At 38.8% G+C, this 26,534-nt stretch overlaps 1 protein-coding gene across 4 annotated transcripts in view; it reads right to left on the bottom strand.

The window, feature by feature from the left end:
- npas3 (neuronal PAS domain protein 3) overlaps positions 1 to 26,534 on the bottom strand; it is a 343,632-nt gene that overhangs the window by 215,315 nt on the left and 101,783 nt on the right. For 3 of the 4 annotated variants that reach the window (XM_074692832.1, XM_074692831.1, XM_074692833.1), the window contains one exon: positions 25,486 to 25,584. The exons of the other annotated variant lie outside the window; for it this stretch is intronic. In XM_074692832.1, the coding sequence (XP_074548933.1) occupies positions 25,486 to 25,584 (99 nt within the window). The remainder of the gene's footprint in view (positions 1 to 25,485; positions 25,585 to 26,534) is intronic. 4 annotated transcript variants of the gene reach the window in all.

Raw genomic sequence — 26,534 nt, 5'->3', positions numbered from 1 at the left:
ATGATGAGAATAATAAAATCACCCCAATAAAACAGTCTGTTAAATTGATCAGATAATAAGATATGATAACTAAAATCATGGGAAATAAATATGGACACTTGTGGCAAGATTTGGCGGAAGTAGAATAAAATGCCACCTAGATGATTAAATAAATAAATAAATAATATGCACATCAAAAAGTCCCAAACTCAAAATAAAAGCCTTTACTTGACTGTTGAATTTAAGTGATACTAAAAATACTTTCAAGTGTTAAGGAGTTGTATGATTATATTTAGATATACATAATTCCTTTTATTAGAGATTACTTTTTGGCTTTTTTTTTGACAGGGCAGCTTGTGCGAGATTTGTCACGTCGGATTTTATCCATTTGTTTCACATCACATCATATTGGGTCGTTTTGCTTTTACATTTTCTAATTTTGTATCGTGGTATAATATAGTATCACATCATACTGTATCATTCAATTTCTTCCCCCATCAAACCATAAAATATTGTATTGTGTTGGTTAATATAGAATTGCATAATTTGGTATGGTAGGGTTTGTTTGGAATTGAATCCCATTGTATTGTTTTGCATCAAACCCAAATGTTTTGTATCTTATCACACTGAATATTATTGATTCACCATTCATTCACTTGGTTTGTATCGCTTTATTTTAAACTAAATTGAATTGTGAATTTTGTATTGTGTTGTATCATTTTGACTCGTATCATATTGTATCATATCCTGTTGTTTGCTATTGTAGCTCAGTGTACTGTTTTGTATCATATCAAATTGTTTTTACCATACTTTTTTCAATCATATTGGATCATTTTGTGTCACATCACATCACATTGTAAAGTTTTGTTTCAAATCATATTGCGACAGTAAGAGGCTTCTTGTTGTTGTACTCTTGCAGTGCCATCTACTACCACAAGGTGGCACCATGTTCTGTTTTCGTTGATGATACAGGTTGTCATTCTCCGATACTTTGTGCATATATGTTCCAACTGAGAGAGGACATTCACTTCCATGTTTCTATATCTTGTGTATGATTAGCGACTATAGCGCCATGTTGATGTAACATCACATGATTGATGAGGCCACTTTTTCATTGGTCAACTCTCTGATGCTAACCTGCTATCTTGGGTTAATTGTTAACTGCTGAGAAAGCAAGCTCTATTCACCTACACTAGCCACATTATAACATTGTATCATCTGTTACTGTGAACTTCATATAATTGGAATCAATGATGATTTATTTAAACTAAAAACTAAAACAATATTTAACATTTTTAATATTTAATGGCATAGTTAAAATTGAGAAACGATCACACCTCTTTATTCTGTCATCACCATTTTGGACCACTTAATCTACCCGGTTTAAAGCACACTTGTGACATCTGTCTGTCTAGTTTCCACACTTTTGTCTCATGCTGTGTGTGTGAGTGAGTGTGTGTCTGTGTGTGTCATCCTCCCTGCCAGAGCTCTTGTTTGTACAAAGCAACAGAAAGCTGAATAATTGATGCTGGATGCAGCTCACAGCACGTTCGCTCACACTCCAGCCGTCCTACTACTCTCCCTCTTCCTCCTGTTTTTTTGTTTTTGTTGTTGCTGCTGGTGTCAATAATCACCAAAACAAAAACGCACAAGAGCCGGACGAGACCACAGGAAGAGACAGGGAGAAGAAAGAAAGAGAGAAAGTGAGGGGAACTGGAGAGCTGATTGGTCCAAAGCCATTTGATAACACACTTTCTCTCACACACACTCACACACACAGTCCTATACAAGCTTGTAAATTACAACTGAGGATGGACCCAGATATCATTCTGTTTGTGTGCAATAAAAGCCGGTGCCGAGAGGAAATGTCACTTATCAGACCCTCTAATCACTATTCATCCTTTCCCCTCACACACACACAAACACACACAGACCCATTCATAATATTGACAGCACAGCGGCTCTATAGCTGCCCATAAAAAGATGCCACCAGCCGATACAAGACTGCTACAAACTGGGAGGAGAGAAAACAGTTTAACACCGGCTGACCTGCTGACGACAATGAAAAGACTGTCGGACGTTCTCTGTAATGGAAAGACATTTCAGTCAGAGCCCAAAGATTGTAGAGACATGTACCCTGTGGGGGGTCTTTATTTACAAGACTACAACTAAATACATTAGATCACGTCCTTGGGCTGTGATGTCTGGGGATGCAGTTATTGGGACATCACCTGGTTACAGAAGCCCAAACGTAGCGAGGGGAGATGAGACTATAGCCTACCCCCCAAAACACATGCTCACCTGTTGGTCGATTGTACACAACACCTGTCTTCAGTTACTAGAATCATGAAACGATGTATAGAGCCCAAAAACCATAGAGCGGACACTCTTTGTACTTCCACATTGGCTTTGTTTCTCAACACTTGAGGATGACACTTGATGAATACCTATCGTGCATCTGATGGATCGGGAAAATTTCAAGACCAAAATCTACAACAGGGCTGCACAGTGACTAGTGACTAGTCCAAGGTGTACCCTGCATTTCACCCAAAGAGCTGGGATAGGCAATCCTGAACAGGATAATCGGTAGAAGATAAAGACCTGAATGAAAATCTACAACAGGAGCACCTTTCGGTCATTGCTTGCCTTTGCGTTGTCTGTGGCTTTAGAAATTTCAACGTAAGCTGGGTTAGCTTTTTAGGCTAGCATGCTCCCAACAAGGCAGTTCCTCCAGATTTCACCATCTATATTCAGTCCTGGTATCAGCTATCCATCCTTTACAGAGTTAAAATGTTAGTTCAGATATTAGTGACTTCAGTCCCGTTTCCACCAAGCAGTTTGTCTTGCCACGGCATGCATATAATACCATTTCCACTGACTAATCCCGGGACAGATCCCCAAGTTACCAAGATGAGCCATCCAACTTTTTGAGGCCCTTATGTAGGGGCACCAGACCAAACCGATATGATCCCGAAAGGCGGAGCTACAACCAAGCAGCAACCTCCAGTCTAAGAAAAAAGTGCTAAAAATCTGCTGCTTCGCTTGAGGCTGGCTCTGGAAATACCAGAAGTCACATACACACCAAGCCAAAGGAGACGTTTTTAAAGCAGAAATTAATCTATTTACAGCCTGGTTCAAAAAATGTCATCTGTCTGAATCACATACTGTAGTGGTTCAGAGGATATTAAGATCACAAGCTTGCCCAATCAGAGGCACAGCTCAGGTCATGTGACCAACAGGGGCCCTATAGCAGTATGCAAAGCCCTTTCCACTACTTATATGGCCGTGATTGCCAATTTGCTTCAATTTCTATTTCAGAAACAAACAGGTGACGTCATGGAGACTACATACATGTTTATTCAGTCTATGGTAACAACACTGCAGACTGTTGATTGGTCGAAAGAATCGTCACTTACCATGTGACAGTGGCTGTATTCCTCCTGGCAGCACATAGCTAAAGCTTGATTGTTCTTTGTATCAAAGAGCCACATGCCAATCATAAAGACGATAAACTGCTGGATTTCTTCCATTGTTGCTCTTTGTTTTCTGTATTGCGGTTTTCTTCTTCGTTGAATTTATTAGCGGAGTACACTGTGTGACCCTGCTTTAGCATCATGCTATTGTTTAAGTGATGCAGCTATCAGAATCCAGCTTACACGCCACCTACCACATGGGGGCATAGTTGGCTGTGGAAATGCAAACAGGACCAGGCTTAACCAAGCCAACCAATACCCACTGTACACATCTAAACTGAACTGCTAGGTGGAAAAAGGGCTATGGGACTGCTCTATGTTTATAAGCACCAAGCAGAGCTAAAATAACAAGAAGATGACTAAAGGGATGCATTGTGGCGCAGAGGTTTGCTCTGTTGTCTTACAGCAAAAGGTTTACCAGTTGGAATCCCAGTTCAGGCAAGGTGGGTTGTTCTCAGTTCATCGCCACAGCGAGCTGTCTCTACATTAACAGTTTGCGCTAACAGAAAGAGATCCTCCAACTATGTCATCAATCTCTGTACCTATCTACTGTAGTCTGACAATGATTTCTTTCCTGGGGGTGAAGGACGACTGTCCAACGGACCAGCTAGAAATGTGAGAATCAGAGTTCAGAGATGCCTAAAAACATATAATCTGCAGAAAGAGTTATTAAGCAAAACAATCACCACAAATAAAACCGAGCAGTTCCATTTTTCTTTCATCAAACTTCATTAAAATCTAAAAGCTTTTGATGACATAAAACAGACCACTTTACACCCTAACTAGGTGATAAGACAGCTTGTGAAGTGGTGACGTTACATCCCGATTTCTAGATGATTAGATGAGCAAACATCCATGAACAAAATCTGACTAATCCAAGAAAAGGCAGAGGAAATTAGAAATCTGTGTCCACATAATCACTCCTCTTTTCTGTCATTTTGTGTACAAAATTAGAGCAAAAGAAAGTAAGAAAGGCAACACAAATTCTAAATGAAGAGGAAAGAAGACCAAAGTATAGTCATGACAGGAGGTTAGAGCGACGAAGAGGAAGCAGAAGAAATTATGTAAAGACTCAAAATAATAAAAGGTGAAGCAGGCAGAAGGAAGAGTGAATAAAGAGGCGATGAGAGGCAGAACGAGTAGAGGATTTGCATAAACACTCCTTGTGCTTTTGTTGGTGCAATTAGCTTCAATAGCTTTTAGCTTTTCACTCTAACAAAAGCTGTGTGTGGGCGTCTGCATGAAGAGAGCTGCACGCTATGATACGACTGAGAGTGAGGAATTATAACCAGAGGAGCGGAGCACCAGAGGAGCTTCAGCGCTGGGCCAGACTGGGTCACGCAGCGTGGACGCACAGGGTTTAAGAGAGCTTAAATTAGACAATCAAATATGTTTCATGGGTTTATTTACTTCAACTGCACATCTTAAGTAACTGACAAATGAGATGAGAAATAGACATAATTTCTACCAAGTCTTCCTCTGACGGAAAATTTTGATCAGTCATCACGCTCGAAGCCCAGAGATTTCTGCAAAAGTACCTTCCAAAACTGCAGGAACTCTCTGCAGTGGTGAGCATTTCAATCATCATTATCTAAAACAGCAGACTGAACATTTTCTAAAAAAGTTGTGGCCAAATTTTCCAGTTAAATAAATGCAACATGAACTGGATGCTTCAAGCTATCCCGGAGCTTCTTTTCAAAAACCTTCTCTGGTTTTATACTGGGGTCCTTTGTTGGGATTGGTTCAAAGTTAACTGGACTGGGACGTATTAAGGCATAAATCACCTGAAGTATTTGGGATTCAGGTGCTTTTCGGCATCAGGAACTAGAGACTGTTTGAAGACATTTCTGGGTCTAAATTTAAATCCTGGGTAGTTAAACCCTTGTCTGAAAAGTCTCTGCTTGGGCAGCAGTACTTTTCAAAGGTCTAGGAACAAGACAAAGCCTTTATTGTTTTCTGATTATTTATTTCCCCCTTCCACCCACAATAACATGACCCCCAGCTGTGGCTGACTTGGTTTGATAACTCCCAAAAAATGGTCTTCTCCAAGCCTGATAGTGTAAATGTGTCTCTGAAAGTCTCTGGCTAACAGGGTCACTAATGAAATTGAAACACGGGGACCTCTCTGCCATGGCTTTTAAAAGCTGTCGTCTTGCTTTAAGTCTTCCGTCATCTTTGTATTTGGAGTGGATCATTACTTTGTATGATTCATTTGTTGGTCATGGACACCAAACTGGTTTTGTCTTGAGTGATATTTTTACTACTTTTGCTCTTGTGTTTTTCTTGAGATCCTCCATGTAACCACGACCACATAGTTTACATGTGAAATCAGCTGTTAGCAGCCTGTAGCATGTCAATGCTAACTGGTGCAAGGCCAGATGTTTCCCCACAAGGTGAGAAGAAGGAGGTGAGGATGACATGCTGGTTCTCAGGTGTGAGCTAAGAAGTGATGACATGGACCTGTCCTTCCATCCATTGCTATTGGGAATGTAAGATCTATCTCCAATAAGATGGACGAGCTAGCTGTGCAACCCAGCAACAGAGGGAATACCAGAGGGCAGAGTATTATCATGCTATTTACTGGCATGGCTAACGGAGCTAACACTGGACATGAACGCCACATTGGAAGAGCTTCACCTGCAGTGAGCAGACAGGATCCAGGAGACAGAGACTGAACAGACTGCTGAAGAAGCTCAGTCCTGGACCCTGTGGAGGTGGAGGCTGGCTGAACTGGAGAATGAAGGACAAGCTGTCATCATCTATTTTCCCGTGGACCTTTTTGCACTTTCTGTACACTTTCTTACTTTTGTTCTTGATTGCTGCTGTGACTCTTGAATTTCCTCTTGGGCATATATAAAGTATTTTGTATTCTATTTTTTACTTAATTCTAACAAAGGGAGCAGGAACCATTGGAGTCCTTGAAAAGTAGTCCCTGGAATTTAAAGTTCCTGGATAAAGCAGCATAAGTTTGACAAACAGTTTGCTCAGTTTAATGACATAGAGAAGGACTGTAAACACCTGTTGATACACCTGAAAATGTACAACCTAAACAACGGCAGAGTTAGAAATTATAGACATTTATTCATTATTAAGTTGAAACAAACTGAAAGTTGAAAGTTGTGGTTTGAAGGCTGAGAAAGTCCCATCAAGATACAGGAAAAGTTGGTCCAACTGCCTCAGGTACACAAACGCTAATTTTTTGTCTGGCTCAAAGATATTTTGGTCACTGTTTTCTTCCCTTTTTCTTTCTTCACACACCCTTGCACACATTAAAAGACACATGCAGACACACAGCATGCATGAGGGCAAGTTTGAGTTCTTAATCATGGCAGGACCCGGCGGACTCACTGAAGCTTCCAACAAACACAGCTGGCCTCCTGCCTGACCTGCAGACACATTACCACCTCTCCTGGCCAGATGGACCTGTCTGCGTGTGTACATGTGTGTGTGTTGGCGTCTGACACTCGTCCTTGAATGAAGACGTGATGGTCAAAGTGTGTGTGTGTGTGTGTGTGTCCACTTGTGATGAGAATGTGTGTGCTAACTCGCTGGACATCCCATCAGCAGAGCATCTGTGATCTCAGCTCTCCAGAGGGAGTTCCCTGTCAGGCCGACAGGTTTATACACCTACAGGAGGAACAGTGGCAGCGGGTGAGAGGCATAGAGGAAGTACAGAAAGTGGGAGAGAGAGGGATACAGCAGTAAGAGAGTAGGAAACGTCTTTGTCCGGCAATGATTAAGAATTTCCACCAGACGGTGTGTGTGTTTCTGTCTGTCTGTGTGCTGCAGCTACAGGTAGTTTTCCAGAACAGGTGTTACTGTACGTCAGTGAGTGTTAATGGGTGTGTGTGTGTTCTCAAGACAAAGAGAGAATCGGACATACTTTTCTGTGTGTAAATTGACCTAAAATCAAATACAAAATGTAATTTCAGTGTTGATTTTGGAGTCTGGATGACACGCCTTAAAAGCACCAGCTCACCAAGCATTATCCCATTAATTACCCAGCTATTGATAAATGATAAATGATGATAAATATCATCTTTTCTGGCTTGGTGTGTACATTGTTTCTGGTACTTCTGCAGCTAGCCCCAAGTGGACAATCACTGAACTGCAGTTTTTATCACTTTCAGTATTGTCTCGACTTCTTGCAGCTGAATGTAGCCGCTTAGAATAAAATCAGTCGCTCAAGTGAACTGCATGTGGCGTAAAAGTAAACATGTGAAATGCAATAATTAATTGTGGTTAGCTGACTAGATTATTCAACATTATAAAAAAAAAAAACAACTTGCACTTAATGGCAGTACCTGCAACAATAACTTGTAGCACTTTGTTGCACTAACAAGTTTTCCTTCTGTCTAAATTCTTGCTTGTGTGGTACATCGCTTTGGCCAAAAGTGTCTGATAAATGAAACTGTAGAAAAATACTCAAGTTCTTGCTAGCCAGCACAAATGGCCAAAATCTAGCGAATTAGGTAAATTCTAGGCCCCAAAGGTGCAAATCTGTTGAAATTCAACTCTTAAAATGTCTTTCTCTTGAAACCAACTATTAGCTTTGATAGCAAGTTGGTGCTGTCCCAATTAGCATTAACACCTCACTTTGCTTTGCCTTCAAGCTCAACTTTGAAAAGGGATTTAATGGAAGCCCTTCCCCTCTTGCAAGATTAACTCATTATTAAAGAAATTTATTATGGCTGGGACGATATATTATTCTTGCTGTTTGATTCTATTACAATTTTTTGGGGATAATTGTGATTCCTCAATATTTATGATTTTTGTAAAAAAAAAAAAAAAAATTCAACACCACACCATAATGGTGATAAGGTCTACAGATTGTAACGGGAGCCATATTTTCCCCCATGCAATCACGTGTATTAGAGAAACATTTCACCCTCTGCTGGAGAAAAGTGGTAACTTCCAATCCAGTTTGTAAACAATGACTGAAATGAAGAATTAGAATTTGAAAAAAAAAAAAAAAACATTAAAAAAAAAAAAAATCCTAAAAAAATCGTATTTGATTTTTTTCTCCCACCCCTATAATTCATGACAATTAAGCGAATAAAGACAAAATATTCCGATGTTCATGTACGCAGGTGCAAATCAAGCCAGAAAACAGAGTGTTGTGAGCGCAGCGACATTAAAGTAAGCTAAAGCAGCCTTTCTTCTGCTGAAACAAACCTCCTCATAAATATGAAACACCTGATAAACAAAGTGCAGTACTGATGTCTAATGACAAAGATTGAAGTAATTATCATAATAAAACAATGACTTAAGATTTTAAAAGACAGATAATCAAATTATTCAGTCAATTATGTTCAGGAGCACTTTCTTGAAGCCACTGCAAACAAATGTAGTCTCATCTCACGTCGAGTGAATACACTAAACCAATTAGTAAATTAACAACAAGAAGAACAACACGGCGTAAATCATTGGCTCACCAACAAGCCTGTGTTTTTATCCACACTGTGTGTTTAACTGGGCAGTAAAACACCTCTTTACACATTTCACCCCGTTTGCTTTTCAATCCCAGCTAATGCAGTCACGCCGGCCGCCACAGTAAAAACTCTGCAGCTGATAATTAAAGGACTCCATAAAAAAGTCGGCTTCAGTCAGGAAACACTGAGAGGGGAGCTGCTGCAGAGTGTGTTTGGCTAACAGGATCACTGGATCGATTCGTCTGAGGGGAAAAACCCGTGAAGTAGTTTTCATGAGGACGAAAACAAAAACATGAAGAGCAGAGAAGTAGAAGTTTCAGGAACCAACTCATGAAATCAAGTTAGTGAAGATGAAGCTTTGGTTATGCATGATCAGGCTCTGAATTAAAGAAAGACAAAATATCTGCAAGTTAAAAGCTTTCATGGCTCCATCATTTCATCAGTTGATTATAATTATTTTTTTTTTAAGCAAAACCAGAACAAGAGCCTTACACCGCTAAGGAAAGTAGAACAACCATTTTATAGGGTGGCTGGTGTACAGCGCTAGCAGTCTCATCCCAGGATAGCGAGTTAGCATCAAGTATGAAGAAGACTGATTGAGACTTTCCAAACAACTGTTGATTGTACAAAACTAGACAAAGACACAATAACCAGTTCATACAGATGCAACGTAACAATGACATCATAGAGCAAACCAAACAGAAAGGTGACACCACCTAGTGGCGCTATGTAGTACTGCCATGGTATAACCACATCTAGACTTTGTTAGTTTTTTTTAACAACAATGATGTTTTTCCCAGTTTTAAAAGAGGACTGCTTTATTCCTGTGTGTTACATAGTCTGCTTTAATAAAATGATAACATTTGGATGTTTGTTATTTTGTTGTTGCACATGTAATTCAAGACGATAATTTTCAGTGTCAAGGTAGATTTTTCACATAAAACCAGCTGAAACAGTCTCCACTGTTTGAGCTTTGTAGTATCAGCTGTTTGAAGCTTTTACCAATGTTGTGAAAAAGTCAAATGTTAGGTCAGGTTACAGCCAAAAAACTACTTTAAAGGGGATAGGAGAAGAGGAACGTGATGTCTAACATCAGTAAGGGCATAAGTAGTTGGGAATTAAACTAGCTGTGATTCAGAACTTCATAATCTGGCTTTCTGATTACCTACTTCAGTGATTCACACATCACCCATGTCTGCATATCTTTCAAAAGAACCAAATAACATCAGAATTATGCTTTAACATGTTTAACAACACATTTATAACTGAGAACATGTCAGCATCTGACTCACCACAGTCCAAAGCTTGCAGGTAACCCTCATCTTTCGCAATTTGCTGAAATTTTATTGAAAATGTCTCCCTTTTTTTTAATTGTTCAAAGCTGTCTCATTAAACGAAACAGACTACAACTACACAAAAACTCTGACAGTTCCCTCAGTTAGTTGCAACCTCAATATACACTTTTGAAAACTATAACCACGAGAAAACCATATGTTCAATATGACTAAAAACATAAACGGCAAAAACAAAGGAAGATTGTGTAATATTTTTATGCTGCCTAAGTGTAATATATATAAAATCAGAAGCACAATAAAACATAGAAAACCTTAGGAAAAGTCAATGACTTTCAAGGTTGTAACTTTTTGATTTTGAGAAGTTACAAAAAAAAGCTGTGACGATCAAAATGACTGTCACGGTTTTGGCGTAAAGCTAGCAGTTTGTATTTTGCGTGTCAATTTTATCAGTTTGAGGAGTTAGAAAACAAAAGTTTTTAATTGATTTGGATATTCAAAATCTACAAGATGTGAATCTTTTAAGAGAGGACTTTCCTTCAAAAGTTTGTATTGTGAAGTGAAGCTAGTTATGCTAATTGTAGCAATGCTAACATGCTACAATGGATAGCTGGACAAATGTTTTCATTATTCAGCAAATAATCTGATTTAATTGTTCATGGTTCTAAAAGCAAGCTCACTTTTTGCTTCACTTTTCTCAACAATGAGAGGAGATGGAAGCATGTCATCCATATTTATATTCAGTTCCTTTAATGTTTTTTTTTTTGACACTTCTTAGAGCAAATACCCAGTGTTGTGAAGGTTGGTTTTTCTGACATTAATAGCATCAGCTGGTGTAGCTCTTTAACGAGTATCTCGGCTCAGCTCGGCTCAGCCCGGCCCAGCTTTCTCTCTATCTGAAAGAGGGATTGCCAGCTAAATCTTTTCCATGCAGCAAGCCGACCATGACTGGAAGTAATAGGCTGAGATCCTGCCGAGGAGGACGGGATGGATGGGCGAGAGGGGGGTAATCATAGGGAGAGATGGGGAGAGAAAGGTGCGAGCAACAGGTAAAGGATGTGCAGAGAGAGTGGTTTCTAAATGCAGCGTGTCTATCTGACGATCAGCCACAGATAGACTTCTGACGACAGACGAGGAGCCAATCTGAGGCAGACTTTCACAGTTGAATCTCCACAAAACGGAGCGACATGGGAAGGATAAGGAGCCTGTCTGTCTCCTCACCTGTCTACCTGTCCGTGTGTGTACAGGAGGGGAAGTGGAGGAGCTCAACAGGTCATCAGATCGCCTCTACCGCCATTGTCTTTTATCACCAATCACACGATTAGATTTTAATCAAAGAGAGTCAAAGATTTAGGGGAAACACACCTGTAGGGATGAAGTAAAGCTAGGAACTGTAGTTTGTGTAGAAGTATCAGCGGGCGCGCTCAATGAGCTGCTTTTGTTGTTTACTTTCTGTCAACAAACACACACACATACACACACATCTTTCCCCCTGATCTGAGGTGATAGACAGGCCAGATGTGTGTGTTTGTCTTTTCCTGCACTTGCATACATTTGCTTGTGTGTGTGCGTGTGTGTGACAGCCAGTCACCTTGCAGGTCTGCAGCTCACAGTTGCATGAATAAACATGACTGCCTGTCCACATCCATCCAGCTCCTCCGCTCTCTGCTTCATTCTACTCGACTCCATCCGGCTCTGTTCTCCTGTTTCTGCTGCAGCCAAAGCTTAAATGTGCCTTTGGTGCTCAGCTCTCTTTGGCTTTCATTTTCTGAGCTGTAAAACTTGGACTAAAACACTATTTGCATGGGATTAGCATCACCTGGGGACCACTAGTAATTAGGGATAAATACAGAGGTGTTTGAGTCTGGTGAAACCTCTAAGTCTGTGATTTGTAAATTAGAAATCCTCCTTTGCTCTGATAGTCTGGTGCACACAGCTCTGCAGGAGCCTCATTGGACAATAGAGCTGTTGATCATAACATCACAACCCATCTTTTTAGCATGAAATAGGTAATTCAAACCAACTTTTCAGAAAAGAAGAAAACAACAACCTCGCGGTGAATCAAGTTGTTGATCCGTGTGGGTACTCAAGGACATTTTTGGCCTTTGAGGATTTTTTTTTTTCTTCTATATTTGGCCAAAGATTTAGTTTTGTGACTCCATATGGAATGATTATTTTGTGATTTTTTTTTTCATATCCCATTTTAAAATTCAAATTTCATTTTTTTCCTAGGTTAACAAGACCCTTTGGGGACATAAAAGGACAAAATGACCTTTAACAAAAACTTCTATAACAAATTCCATAAAAACGTACTGATTAGTAATATTACTAGCTTTTTTCCTTGAATCTTTCATTCAACTTTGATCCTAATCAAACAAACAAACAAAATACTTTTCATCATTTTAACCCTTTAGATGCTCATTTCACTCCATGATGTCACTGTTTTCATTAATATATATATATAAAATAAGTAAATAAATAAATGAATAAATAAATAAAATTTAATGAATAAATAATTAGATGAATAAATAATTCAATTAAAAAAAATAAAGTGAGTTTTTTTTTATTTTCATTTTTTATATTTTAAAATTAGAAAATACATTTTATGAAAAAAAACTATTTTTATTTATTCATTATTTTTTTATTTTCTTTATCTATTCTAAACAAAAGCAGTGACATTATGTAATCAAAAAGGGATTTAAAGGATTAAAGTTATTAAATAATAATAATAATAATAATTTAAATGTGGTATTTTTGATGAGGACCAAAGTAAATTGAAAGATTTGATCAAAAAATAAAATGTGGTTAAAAAAAAGAAAGTTTATCCATGATGTTTGTGGCAGTTATTGGAAGAAGACATTTTTGCCCTCTAGTGTCCACAAAGGTCATAAATTAAAGGGGCCCACAAAGGTTAAAAACTTTTTATGATGACAGATGTCATGTTAGTGAAAGTGTTACTTTGCTTTTAGGGGGTTTTGACCTATGCTGCAGCCAGCCAGGAGGGGGAGCTCCAAAAGCTCTGGCTTCATTCAGAGTTATTTCCCTATTTTCAACAGATTCTGTGATGTGAAGAGAAACCTGAAATTCAGCCAGCGGTGAGACAGAGCGAGGTGTGACGATGAATTAATGTCTCTGAAACGCAGCATCAGTCGTCTGCCAGAAACACAATTCAGCGTGAAGAAGTTGCACAGAGCGCGTCCGTCTGTCGAAGACTTTATCCGTCTGTCTCTCTGTTTGCCGTCAGTTTCTGTTTCTAATCAACAAAATCCAACCTCAGGTAAACTTTTCCATTTAAACTCCCTCTATCCGGCAGCTGTCCGTCTGTTTTTCTGCCTTTTAAAACGACTTGGCGTGCATCAAAGTTTGTTTTTGTGCACAAACACACTCCATTAACAAACCCTGGCGATTAGTTTTGTAGCTCCAGCAGCTCACCTGAGGACTTCACACACCTCCGCCTTTGATTTCTGTTCCAGCCGCCTTTTGATTCACAAATGATTCACCATTTTTTTCAGCCAAACTTGATCTCTAACTTTTAATTGGATTGAGTTCAGCGCGGCTCGAGCGCGGGAGGCCGTCGGCGGTCGGCTGTCAGAGACTTTGGGGAGGCGAGGCGGCTGCAGCTCTGCCTGGAGTTAGCTCTAATTAACCGTGCACGCCAGTTAGGTTATTTTTTTAAGAGATAATTCATGTTTTTCTGGTTGTGGTTGTTTGATCTCTGGCTCGGACCGATGAAGAGTTCTTTTTTTTAACATTCTTACATATCAGCCTCAGTGGGAACAAAACAAAGCACAGTAAATCTGTACGAATGGTAAGCAGAGTCTTCTCGTCGGTTTAAATCACTCAATATGATCCTCAAGTAAAGAAGATGAATCAAAAAGGAGGAGGGGAAGGAGGAGAGAAGTAGATTAAGCTAAGAGGGATCTGTCAAAAACACATGCAATGTCAAATATTGAATCAGACGGTTGTTTTTGCAATTTATAGCTCCGTTCTTCCTGACCTGTCTCCCTTCCTCTCCTTATTTCTTTCCATATCATAACTGCACCACCCCTGTATGTGCTGAGTGTGTGTGAGTGTGTCAGAAAGAGGGCTGTGGTTAATATTTCAAGCTAACCTTACAGGCATGTGAGAGTTTATTAATTATGGCTGAAACCTGAAGAAAGAGACGCTCATGAATAACAGCAGCCGCTGCTGCCTGTCAATCAAACTGCTGAGACTGCTGACAGCTGGATTACTACACACACATAAACACACACACGCAAGCACAAAACTAAAACAGAAAAAAAAATCTACTTCATGGAGAATCCTGCAAAAACCATGTCACTCGTTTGACTTTTTGTCCAAAACTTTCAAACACAAAGAATAAGCTGGTTGTGGAGCTTTTTACAGCTCTGCCATTTACTTAGGAAAACAAACATGTCCTCAATGACTAGAGATTAAGGCTCTGATAGAAGACTTTAAGTGAGTTTATCTTTTTCTTACAGAATTTTTTTTACTTAGATTAAACATAAAGAGTGTTAAAATACTTTTTGAATAACTCTCTACCACAACTCTCTACCGTGATTTCCGGACTACAAGCCGCTTTTTTTTTCTCACGTTTTGAATACTGCGGTCCAGCTAATTGATAGACACCCAGCAATTCACCTTATTTGTGGTTGGTGTGTGGCTCATTGAGAAGGCTGTGTGCCGCCAGGAGAAATACAGCAGATGTCGGAGAAAAGTGACAATTCTTTCGACCAATCAACTGACTGCTGTGTTGTAGCTCCACCTTCCAGAATCAGATCGGTCTAGTCTGGCACCCCTACGGAAAGGTCTGAAAAAGTCGGAAGGCTCATCACGGTTATTTTGGGATCAGTCCTGGAATAAGTCAGTGAAACTAACCGAACTGAACCTCTTGATAGCAACGGTGCGTACAGGTTGGTCTGGCTAGGTCTTAGCCCGCCCATTTCTCGCCTCTGCCCAGCCAATCAAGCTGCTTCTTTTAAACAAATCTGTTATTCATAAATGTCATCTGTAATTTGTTACAGCCACTCGGCCACCCTGGGTATTAAGTCAACCCTGACACCTGAAATCTGGACTCACAAGAAGTTGCCACACTTCCCAATCCATTGATGGATTCTCCTCTTTCTCTTTTGACATGGCTTGTTTTATTTTGAAAGTCACTGGGTGTTTTTAGGTGATTTACTTCCTGTCCAGCTTAATTTGGACTTTGTTAATTTGATGAGCCACTGCTCCAACATCCAGCAGAAAAAGGATGATTGTGTATATGCCACTGAATGAGCTGACACATTGATTGGGTGGAGATGGATCAGAGTATAGCTGGAATATCTGGTGTATTTTATGTCGTACGGCTAAATGCTATTGTGCTATTTATGGATTTATTTGTTGGACCCATCCTCTTTTATTCAGGTCCTACTGCAGATTAATTTCTGGCTACACCACTGTCTGTTTGGGGTCACTTTGTTCCTTACGATCTCTAGTGGTGTGGTTATGAGTGACAGCTGGCATCCGTCATGCTGACTTAACTGAAAAATATACACCCTGAGTAAAAAAGGATCCAACTTTTTCAGATGCTCTTCTTTAAAAAAAAAAAAAAAAAAAAAAAAAAAAAAAAGAGAGGGGGTCATCTATTCTGGTAAATACGGTATTCTTCTACAAGTTCAGCTCAAACTGCTGCTTCCACCATCATCACACTAACCACAGCATCAAAACACACACATCAATACAGGTTCCCTGATTCTACTCTCATAAAACCACCACTCAACACGCATATATTAAACACACACACACACTCCTGTTATACATGTGTGTGTTTATGCAAATTCAAACACACACACACACAATCTTAAAAAGCAGCTTCATTGCAGCTCTCAGAGCAGTTAATGCTCCGGGCTTCTAAATCTCACATTACACGGACCTACTCAACTTCATTTGGCTTTGATCTTTTTTTTTTTTTTCTTCAAAAACACCAAATTACAAATTCACTCTCAAACACACACACATAGATGCACACACACACACTCTCTCTGGACAGAGTAAATGAAATTAATAAGGCTCACATCAGAAGCTGGCTGTGCTCTGGCTGTAGGCTTTTCTCTCCATCACTGCCTCGACCTGAGCAGCAGATTTTTTTTTTCTTCATGTTTTTATCATAAACTCGCACTAATTGAAAATCTGTCGTTCCTCTGCAAACAGTCTAAATGTTAATGATATTTTAATCCACACTGTTACCTGTAACCCTTTAATGACGCTCAAGGAGCTTTGTGTGTTTAAACTCAGCCCTAACCCAGCGCTGTTTGATACTTGATTCTGATTGGTCGGAGCCCCAAGATGACGGGGATTAACTCTCAACAGTAAAAACAACACAAGAGACAACTTATCCTGCTGTACCTGAATGTGGGTTTGTAGTTTGTCAGAAAGCGAAACCGTTCTTTGTGAAATGATGGACTGTTCAAATGGACAACTAGTTAGCAAAAGTCTGCTAACTTAACGCCAACACTTATGGAAAATCCCATTGACAGGCTAACATTACTAGCATCGTGGGTATTGTACTTTACATTAACTGATTACTGATTTCAGAGACGCAAACAACACTTCAGTTCACTCAAAAAAATGTTGCCGCCTCATACTGAACACTGTTCACTACACTAAGGTAGCCCTACATGGCCAAAAATCTCAAAACTCACAAGCCATGTAACAAACAGAAGAAAAATACAATTATTTCATGCCCATGCCTATAGAGGGCAGCACATGGTTTGATCACACTCATCTTATCAAACCAATCTACAGAAAGTGGTGTTACATTCCCCATTTGCCTGTTGACACTGTGGTAAAAAAAGGTTGGGCATGTTGAGACATGTTCAGGTACTTGGCTTTAAGGTATATTTAGGGTCTGTATGTGAATATGAAACCCTTCAGATATTTGTGAATCCACATTTTAACAAGTCCAGTAGTATTTAATTTCGTCATCGTTAAAGTATCATCAATGCTTTAAGTTGAGCTGAGAAAGCTGACAGTCTTTCTACGAGGCTGTAAACAGTACATTGGAGCTGGTGTAAAGCTATTTTAAATGGACTTTAAGCATCAAAATTGTGAACCCCTAGTATTCTTACTGATGAAAATGTAAATTATTGAATAATCTAAGCAGATTCACCATTAGATTTGTTGCAACAAAGCAGCCAACCTCTGGTCTATGCATAAGTGCTCAAAACTGCAGTCCCTGGAGTGTCCACTAGAAACAATAGCTTATTTTTATGGCAAAAGTTAACACCTGAACAGTTTTGACCTGAATACCTCATTTCTTTTTTAACACACTCTGTACAGGAGGTGGATGCTTTTGTATCTGTAACTTTATTTTGAAAGTTATTAAACTTTCAAGTTTTGCCCATATAAGGGCATGGCTGATTTGACTGGATGCTGGGCACCTTGTAGCTGTCTGCATTTTTGCTTAAGGACCAGCCTCTTTCCCTCATCCTAGTTTGAACACAGTTATGTTGAGTTCAGCATTTTTGATATGGCCTCCTGCGACAATGGGCTTCAAAACTCGGTATCTGAAAGAAATGGGTGATGTCACAGAAACTATGTGCGGATATCAAACAGTCTATGGTTGCACTAGGCAGCACACAGATCCTTTTCTCATTTGTTTAACTTAAAATAAAAATGTGATGCAGATTTGCAACATTTTTTTTTATGGTCTTTTTTTAACAATAAAGCTAAAATGGCGTCTGATACTCTTTAAACCCTGGAAAAAATCAACATTAAACTCAAGTGAAAAGCTGATTTCGGCCCCATTTACTCTTCCTCTAACTATCTGAACATTGTTAAAAGCAGAGTAAGTTTACGTCTTTCGAGGCTCTGTCCCTTTCCCTCCCTCTGTCTAACTTTAACTACCATACAACCCAACGGTACGTCCCCTGAAAACACAGGAAGCTCCCCGCTCTCCTGTTAAAGCAGTCTAAAACACATCTATAGGATCCAAAATGGAGCAAAAGCGCGGGTTTATTTCATGTGCACCGCGTCTCTCCTGCGCTCCTTCTTCCTCAGGGGGGAATCTCGCTGCAGTAACAAGCCTGGGCGATGCAGAAAAACTGCCGCGGGCTACAGCGAGCAGCGGCACAGGCAGCACAGGCAGGTGAAGACGAGGGTGAAAGTCAAATCTTTTCACTGTAAACAAAACCCCGGGAATAAGGCAAAACAAACACATGTTTTGGGAATAAAACGGAGTGTGTGTTTGCTCTGGATTTGAGTGATTCTTTGTGGGCGCCACAGGTGGGTAGCTGTCCAATGAGGTGAGGGATTTGCAGTTATGAGGACAGATAGATGAGGCGAGGAGGGAGTTGTTATCAGAGAGAGGCTGCTGCTATTGAACGCACCTCTAAAGCAGGAAAGACATTTTTCAACAGTTTTCTGTGAGCAGTTGGGGACTGTGACGCACCGCACGCCGGCGCTCAGGTGCATCACGTGTCAAAGATGAGTAACCAATGTGAGAGGAGGTACGGTGAGGGATTTGCAGGTATGAGAAGTGATGTGGCGTTCACTGACAGGCTCCTACGCGTGTTCAGGAATGTAAAGAGAGGCCAAATGAAGAGTTTAAATGTTTATCAGGATGTTTTGTTGGGTTATTCTCCAGACGGGCGCAGCAGAAGCCCAGCGCTGACAAAACCTGATTTATAACAGTCAAAAAGTGCTGCTGGATGGCAGGGACACGTTATCAGATAAAGAGCTGCTGCTGCTGCTGCTGCTGCCGCCGCTGCTGTTGTGTTTTATTCCCTCTTGAGACAAAAAAGGAGCCGTCTAACTCTTTCCAAACAGCACATCCACTCTGACACTCCAGATATAACACAGCATACTCAAAGAAAGTCGACAAAATGTTACAGCCAGACAGAAATGTTCTTAAAATCGAAGAAATTCAGCAGCCAATCCATATGTTCCCCACTTTTCTGAATACAACTCTAACAGCACTCACTCTGAGGCTGTGTTACACTGTAAAACAACTCTATTACATATAGTATTAGCCCTTACCCCACCTTTTGCTAACTTTAAAACCCTTGTACATTTGTTTGGCAAAATGAAGTAGGGCTGTCATTTTAACGCGTTAATTAGATTAATTAATTACACCGCATATTAACGCGTTATAAAAATTAACGCAGGTTAATCTGGATCCCAAACCCGCGGGGCGTTCAAAGACGCACTTTTTTAAATGTCTGGCATTTACAAACCGTGTGTCCTACTTGGAAAAAGAAGTGTTCTCGTCAGATTTTCAAATTTTCGACGGTCCCTGAATGTATCACACTTGGAGGGAGGGAAGCGAGAGTGATTTGTGACTGCCTTCCACATCGTGTTTATTTGCACGTTCTTTTTGAAAATCTGCAGAAAATCAACCGTTTGCTCTAGCTCAATTCTGTAAAAAACAGATAATTCTACACTCTTTACTGCATTAAACAAGCCCTGAATGATTGATATATGTTCTGTATTTAAATCTAAAGAATTCTTTGAAAATTTGCTTCCATCTTCCTGGTGTCATGTTTCAGCTTGGGGCTGCTCTGCACCAATCAGCAACAGTTTGTGTGTTCAGAGCATGTTAAACTGAAATACTTCACTCTTCTTTGATCCAAGACTTGAGTTAAGTGTTTTGTACATAGTTCCTCACAGTTTTTAGCCTTTCGCCCTGGTTCTCCTGACCTCATAGAAGTATAGAGGTTCATATTGCAGTGGAAATCGAGTCAACATTGAGTAAAAGCAAAAACCGTCCTAAAAATCAAATCAGCTTATCTTAAGTGCAGGAATGCGTAGATTTTGTAAAGACAGAACCATAAAACTTTTTTCATGTGTTCCTTATGCATCAGGGTACCTAAAAATGTGTTGTAAATATTCCCACCTTATTTTAAATGTTTTTTTAGTGTCTTTTGATGTAATTTTAATGTCCTGGAATTCAAAATCTTTATTTTGGGACCTTAAGCAGATATGAGATTAAAATGCGATTAATTATATTTATTAATTAATTACAAATCCTGTAATTAATTCGATTATTTTTTTTAATCGCTTGACAGCACTAAAATAAAGTTGAAACGTCCTGGTAAGCTGCAGGCACAGTCTTTATCATCGTCTGCTTAGAGTGAAATTACTAAAAATTTCTGACAGTTGAGTTACAGAAGAGGATTAGAATAAATGCTGCATATGATTGAAAAGTTTAAAAAATGCAAACTTAGTGTGGCTGATTTTCTTTTACACAAAACCTGAACTGTTCCTTCTTTTAAGAATAAGCAACATTCTGCCGTAAATTTCCAAACGTTTTAGATAAAACTATTTAATCAATTTTTTCAGCGATGTGTGTCTGATTTACTCAGTAATACATGTTTTTTTTCTTTAAAGTATTACACTGTTATTCTCACAGGAATGAGTCTTCTTTCTCTCTTGGAAATAAAAATGTTTCTCCAGCAATAAGTGACCGTTTTTTCGTTTCAAATACGAAGCTGTTTTTTCTTAATCAACTATGCAACTTTACGTCTCAAATTAAGGCAAGGCAAGTTTATTTCTAGAGCAATCAGTTCATACACAAGGCGATTCAAAGTGCTTTACAGCTAAAATAAAATCAAATCACAAAATAATGTCATAGCATAAAATCAAACCACAAAACATTAAAAATGACTGATTGAATTCAAAGAGAGGATTGTAGATAAAAAATACTTTCAGGTGTTGCAGGTGTTGTATGCTAAGCTAAGTGGGATAACTGTTGAAGAAAAATGTTACCGTTTTGTCCCCTTCAAAAAGATGCAATGTATTCATGCGTGACTTTTTCTAACACATATGTGACTATTTTATTCGTTTGTTTGTTTGTTTTTTGGCTTTTATTTTTGTTTGTTTTTTACTTAAAAAACAAACTTGTTTAATATTTTTTAATTATTTTTTTTTGTTTTTTTTTTTCTGTTTTTGTTTTTTTTACTTAAAAACCATTTTTTTCATATTTTTCATGACGTTTTTTGTTTGTTTTTTCTGTTTTTGTTTTTTTTTCACTTAAAAGCATTCACTGTTTCATATTTATTCACGACTGTTTTTTTTGTTTTTGTTTTTTTACTTAAAAAAATCCATTGTTTAATAAAAATGCAACTGTTTCTCACACAAATTTCAAAAGTTTTTTTTTATTTTTCTCAAAACTATTCAACCATTTTTCTCTTAAGAAAATACGAGGTTTTTCTTTCCCAAATATGTAACTTCTTGTCATACATTTGTGGATTTTTTTATTCCTCACCTACACCAACACTAATAATTTCTCACATGTAACTTTTTCACACAATGTTGCAAATGTTTCTCTTAAAAATATACAACTGTTTGAATAAAAAATAATGTAAATAAAACAGAATTTTGGCTGTTTTCCAAAAAGTGTGCTACTTTTTTCATTTAAAAAAAATTGTCTTATTGTCTCAATTTTGTATTTTTCTCTCTAAATATTTGTTTAAAACATGTATCTCAATTTCATGCCTTTCTTCACTGCACAAATTTGCAACACTATTATCTTACAAATTCGTAAATTTCAACTACAATGATTCCTCATCTCATCTGAGTTTTTTTTATGTCTCCAGTGACTTTAAGAAGTCACAGTACAACTGAGGTTAACTACAGACATAAAGTTTTTCCTAAAAGTTGAGCATCTTCCAGTTGGATTTCTTGAAGGTAAACAAGCTTTCAGGTAAAATTAGCGAACAGTCGACCTGCTGATTTATATCAAACAAACCTCATCAAAGATTCTGACTGTTGATTTCAGGAGCAATCAGACAGATGGGCCTGAAGATCAATGCTGCTGGACTACAAACATCACATGACCACATCAAAGGGTCTGTGCTGATAACACACACTCTGTCTTACACACACGCACACACACCTTCATGCACACAGACTCCCTGTCGAAATCTATACAATCCATTATTAAGCTGTTTCCTGGCAGCAGACAAAGACACAGGTAGATGATAAAATACAGAGAAATAAAAGACAAAATAAGAGAAAAGGATGAAAAATTGAATTCTGGGAGCTCTCGCAGAAACAGAAACAGAGAAAGACGGGGAGGAGAAGAAGAAGGTTACACAGGCAGAAAAGGGGAGAGAAGAAGAAGAAGAAGAAGAAGAAGAAGAAGAAGAAGAAGAAGAAGAAGAAGAAGAAGAAGAAGAAGAAGAAGAAGACACCCATCAGAGGGAAAGTTAACAAGTCAGCGACAAACCAAGAGTCAAGTCATGTGACAAGAGAGAGGACAAAACAGCCGTCAGACCACAGAGACAGAGAGAAACAGATGGAATGTAAAGAAACTTATACGAGAAAAGTGGGAAGAAAGGAGAGACGAGAAGAAATAAATAAGGGAAAGAAAATGGGAGCTAGAGAGTCAGAGGGGGTAAAAAAGAAAAGGGAAGAGTAAGGGAAGACGGTAAAAAAAAGAAGAAAGACTTTTGACTTTTCAGGCAACTTTATTTATGAGACGTTTGAAAACAAAGCCCTTATAAATCTACATTACTGCATAATTAGGAAAAAGAAAGAAAGAAAGAGAGAGAGAGAGAAAGAAAGAACGAAAGAAAGAAAGAAAGAAAGAAAGAAAGAAAGAAAGAAAGAAAGAAAGAAAGACAAAATCGGAGAAAAAGAAACAAAAGAAGACAGAAAAGAGCTGTAAGAAAAGATGTTGGGAATAAGAAACAAAAATTAAAGTGGAAAATTACAAAGAGAAAAAGAAAAATGAAAAAAGTGATTTTGTAAGAAGGACAAAGAAAAAGAAAGTTGGAAAGGAGAGAATTCAGAGAACAAAGTCAAGAAAAAAGAAATGAGAAAAAAGAGAGGGAAAGTGAAAATGGAGAAATGTGAGACAAAATGAGTTGTCAAAGAAAGAAAGAAAGAAAGAAAGAAAGAAAGAAAGAAAGAAAGAAAGAAAGAAAGAAAGAAAGACAGAAAGAAAGAAAATGAAAAAGAAAGAAAAAGAAGTTAAAGACAAGTGAGATGAAGAGAAAAGGGATATTGCTTTGAAAAAGTGTGACGATGAGAAGAGATAACAGAAAAAAGAGAAGATAAAAAAAATAAAAGTATAAAAGAGAATAGGAAAAAAGGAGGAAAGCAGATGGTGAGAGAAGGAAAATGGAAGAGAGGGTTGGAAAGGAGAGAATTCAGAGAACAAAGTCAGGAAAAGAAATGAGAAAAGTGATGAGAGAGGGAAAGTGAAATTAGAAAAAACTGAGACAAAATGAGTTGTCAAACAGAAAAAAAAAGAAAGAAAAAAGAAAGAAAGAAGTTAAAGATAAGTGAGAGAAAGAGAAAGGGGCAGGGCTCAGAGAAAGAGTGGAATGAGGCAGAGAAGAGGAGAGATAACATGAACAAAAGAGAGAAGATAAAAAATAAAGACTAAAAGAAGGAGGGGATTCCCTCGCTGTCCTGCCCCTAAACATTAGTAAAAAAGGGACCTGCCTGAGTGCATCTAACTTACACTCTTCTTATCTGTGTTTGGCCTTTTTGCTGAAGAACTCTTCTTTAGTTTGATTGACAGGTTTGTTTCTTGTAATGAGTAAAAACATCTACCAACAGATTTCTAGACACGGCCCTGTGAGGTCTGTTTGTTTGGTGTGGATTGTAGTGACATCTGTGTCCTCCTGGAGAATCATAACTGGAAAACAGAGGCTAATGATGTGAAATTATTTTAAAAATGATGAGGTAGGTTGATGAGAAAAAAGATGCACATGGTAAAATGTAACTTTCTGTGGTTAAGGTGTTGCTGAAGAGTGACATCATGTTTTTTAGCTGATTTTAAAAGTTGTGGTTATGTTGACGTTCAGTCTCGTCTCAGTTTAACTCGTCTTCAAGCAGCAGGAAGTTTACTGACCAGTATCTTTTTCAGCAAACAGATTTTAAATTTTATCTTTGTTCTCTTTATTTTACTCATTGTCTATGACTACACACACACACACACACACACACACACACACACTCACACACTCTCAAACCTTTATCCTCTCCACACACACACACTCTCACCTAGCTGAGGTTGCATTTGATTAACAGCAGCCCCCTGGTACATCTGTCTCTTTTACTTTACAGCCACTCTGCTTACTTACTTACACATACACACGCACGCACACACACACACACACACACATGCACACACATAAGGTATCAACATAAAAACACACAGGCGCACACAACTGGGAGGGGGGAATTCACCTGAAACACACACGCACTGCAATAGACACCTAAATACACCTTTACATGATTGTTAATGCTGCCAACCACACACATGCACACACTCACACACTCACACACCACACACACACACAGAGCTGTAAGCAGAATAGACAGGTGGAGTGTGTATCCAGGGCCTCTGTGGTCACCAGGCTTCTCCACCATTTATCTCAATTTCACCCTCTCGACACACACGCTCACACACACATGCACCTTACATCAGTAAAACACCCAGCAAAGGTAACACACACACACACACAAACACACACCTCAGATACGCACACGCACACACACCCTTCTGTTGTCTTGTGGAAAGCACACAAAGAGACAGAGAGCAGCAGCCTTTGAATTCTACGCACTGAACCTTTAGAGATTTAGAGGATGTGTTTGGAAAGTTATAACTCACGGATTGTGTGTGTTTATGTTTGTGTGTGTGTGTGTGTGTGTTTGTGTGTGTGTGTTTGTGTACGACCTACACGGTGTAAATCTCGTCCTATAATGAGCTATTAACTGTCGTCTCCTTTCAGCTCTCCGCCCGACTCCAACACAAATCCCTCCTTTATACTCCACTACTGTAATCCACCACCCACACACACACACACACACACACACACATACACACACACATACACACACACACACACACACACACACACACACTAAAGCAGCTGCTAGAATGCGCTAAACTGCAGCACACTTTCTGTCAAATCTCTTCTTCTCTCTGCTCGGTGACAAAAAGGAAGGAAAGAAGGAAGGAAGGAAGGAAGGAAAGGATGGAATGAGGAGAGAAAGAGAAATAATAAAAGTGAAAAACCAAGAAGATGTTAGGGATTTGAAAGGATCAGTGAGGTATCATGAAACAGACAAAAAAAGAAAAAGTAATCTAACACCTGTCAGGAACTTAAACGCTTGGTCACCTGAGAGTCACATGATCAAATGCTGAGTCAGCAAAACTCTAAAATTTCCTTAAACGCAGCAGGACAGCGCATCCTCAAACACAGCAGCTTCAGCAAATCGCTCCGGACACACACTCCAACACACACTACCACCACTACTACTTCTACTACTACTACTGCTACTACTACTACTAGGTGTGCACAGACACGTTACCATGGTGACGAGGTATGCTGCTGGCCGGCCAGGTGAAGGGTCTTGGGCCGGGCGGCGGAGCAGCTGCCCGCATTAGCCGGCCGCTCCCAGTAGGGGTCACTGTGAAACAAACAAAAAAACGTGAAGAGGTTCTTTAAGGACTGAAGAAGAAGAAGGAAGAAGGAAAAGGTGGAAATCTAGAAAGGAAAAGAAACGTTAAAGAAAGGAAGAGAAGCAAAGTGAACAAAAGAAGTGCAAAACAAATTCAGACAAGCAGTGAATTATAACTCAGCTGCAGCTTTATGACAGAAAATTGGGCATCTGTGACTCAGTGGACAAAAACAACTCCCAAGACCTCTCAGAAAGTGCAAAGTCTTTTCATGATTCCCTTCTAAACAGTAACAGAAAAAAAAAACAAATAACACCATTTAAAAAAAGTGAGACTGCCGCCGTTTCAGTCTTTTATAATGACCAAAGAGGTTTTTGTTATTTAAAATCTCTGAGGTGAGACCTGGAATATCACGAAGAATACACAATAAACTGAATTAGTTAAATAAGCAACGATAAAAAAGGATCAAATGTGCTGGAAAAATGTAGATGTTTTGGAAGTGCACCATTAATTTGGTTGCCATTTCATGACAGTCTTGAGTATAAAACAGTTAAATATTGAACATAATCATCAGCATTAAAAGAAATGAAGAAATGTGTTCCCAGTTGGTGATTTTATTTTGTTTGCAAGGAAGAAAACACTCAAAAAATGTGCAGTGTGTGAAATTTGTGTTGAGTTGCTTCCTCAAAACCCTTTTTTTTCTTCCTTTTTTAAATTTTATGTTTATTTTTTGAATCATAGCTCCTCTAATTTTACATCAGTTCTAATCATTTCAACAATCTTTTTTTCATTATTTATTTTTCTTTTTTCTTTTTTGATTGACAAAAAAAACAAGATTCATGACCTGATATCCTCCTGTGTGAGAGGAACTGAGCATTCCTGTGATCATCACGTCGAGCAGATTGATAGCCAATCAATAAAAGAAGGAAGCATGACAAGTTTAGTGATGCTAACAGTCGTA

The sequence above is a fragment of the Halichoeres trimaculatus genome, unplaced genomic scaffold, assembly GCF_033239565.1.
Source record: "Halichoeres trimaculatus isolate MK-OKI-2021-1 unplaced genomic scaffold, fHalTri1.1 fHalTri1_scaffold_17, whole genome shotgun sequence".
NCBI lineage: Eukaryota > Metazoa > Chordata > Actinopteri > Labriformes > Labridae > Halichoeres > Halichoeres trimaculatus.
This window is presented reverse-complemented; position numbering and strand designations above follow the sequence as displayed.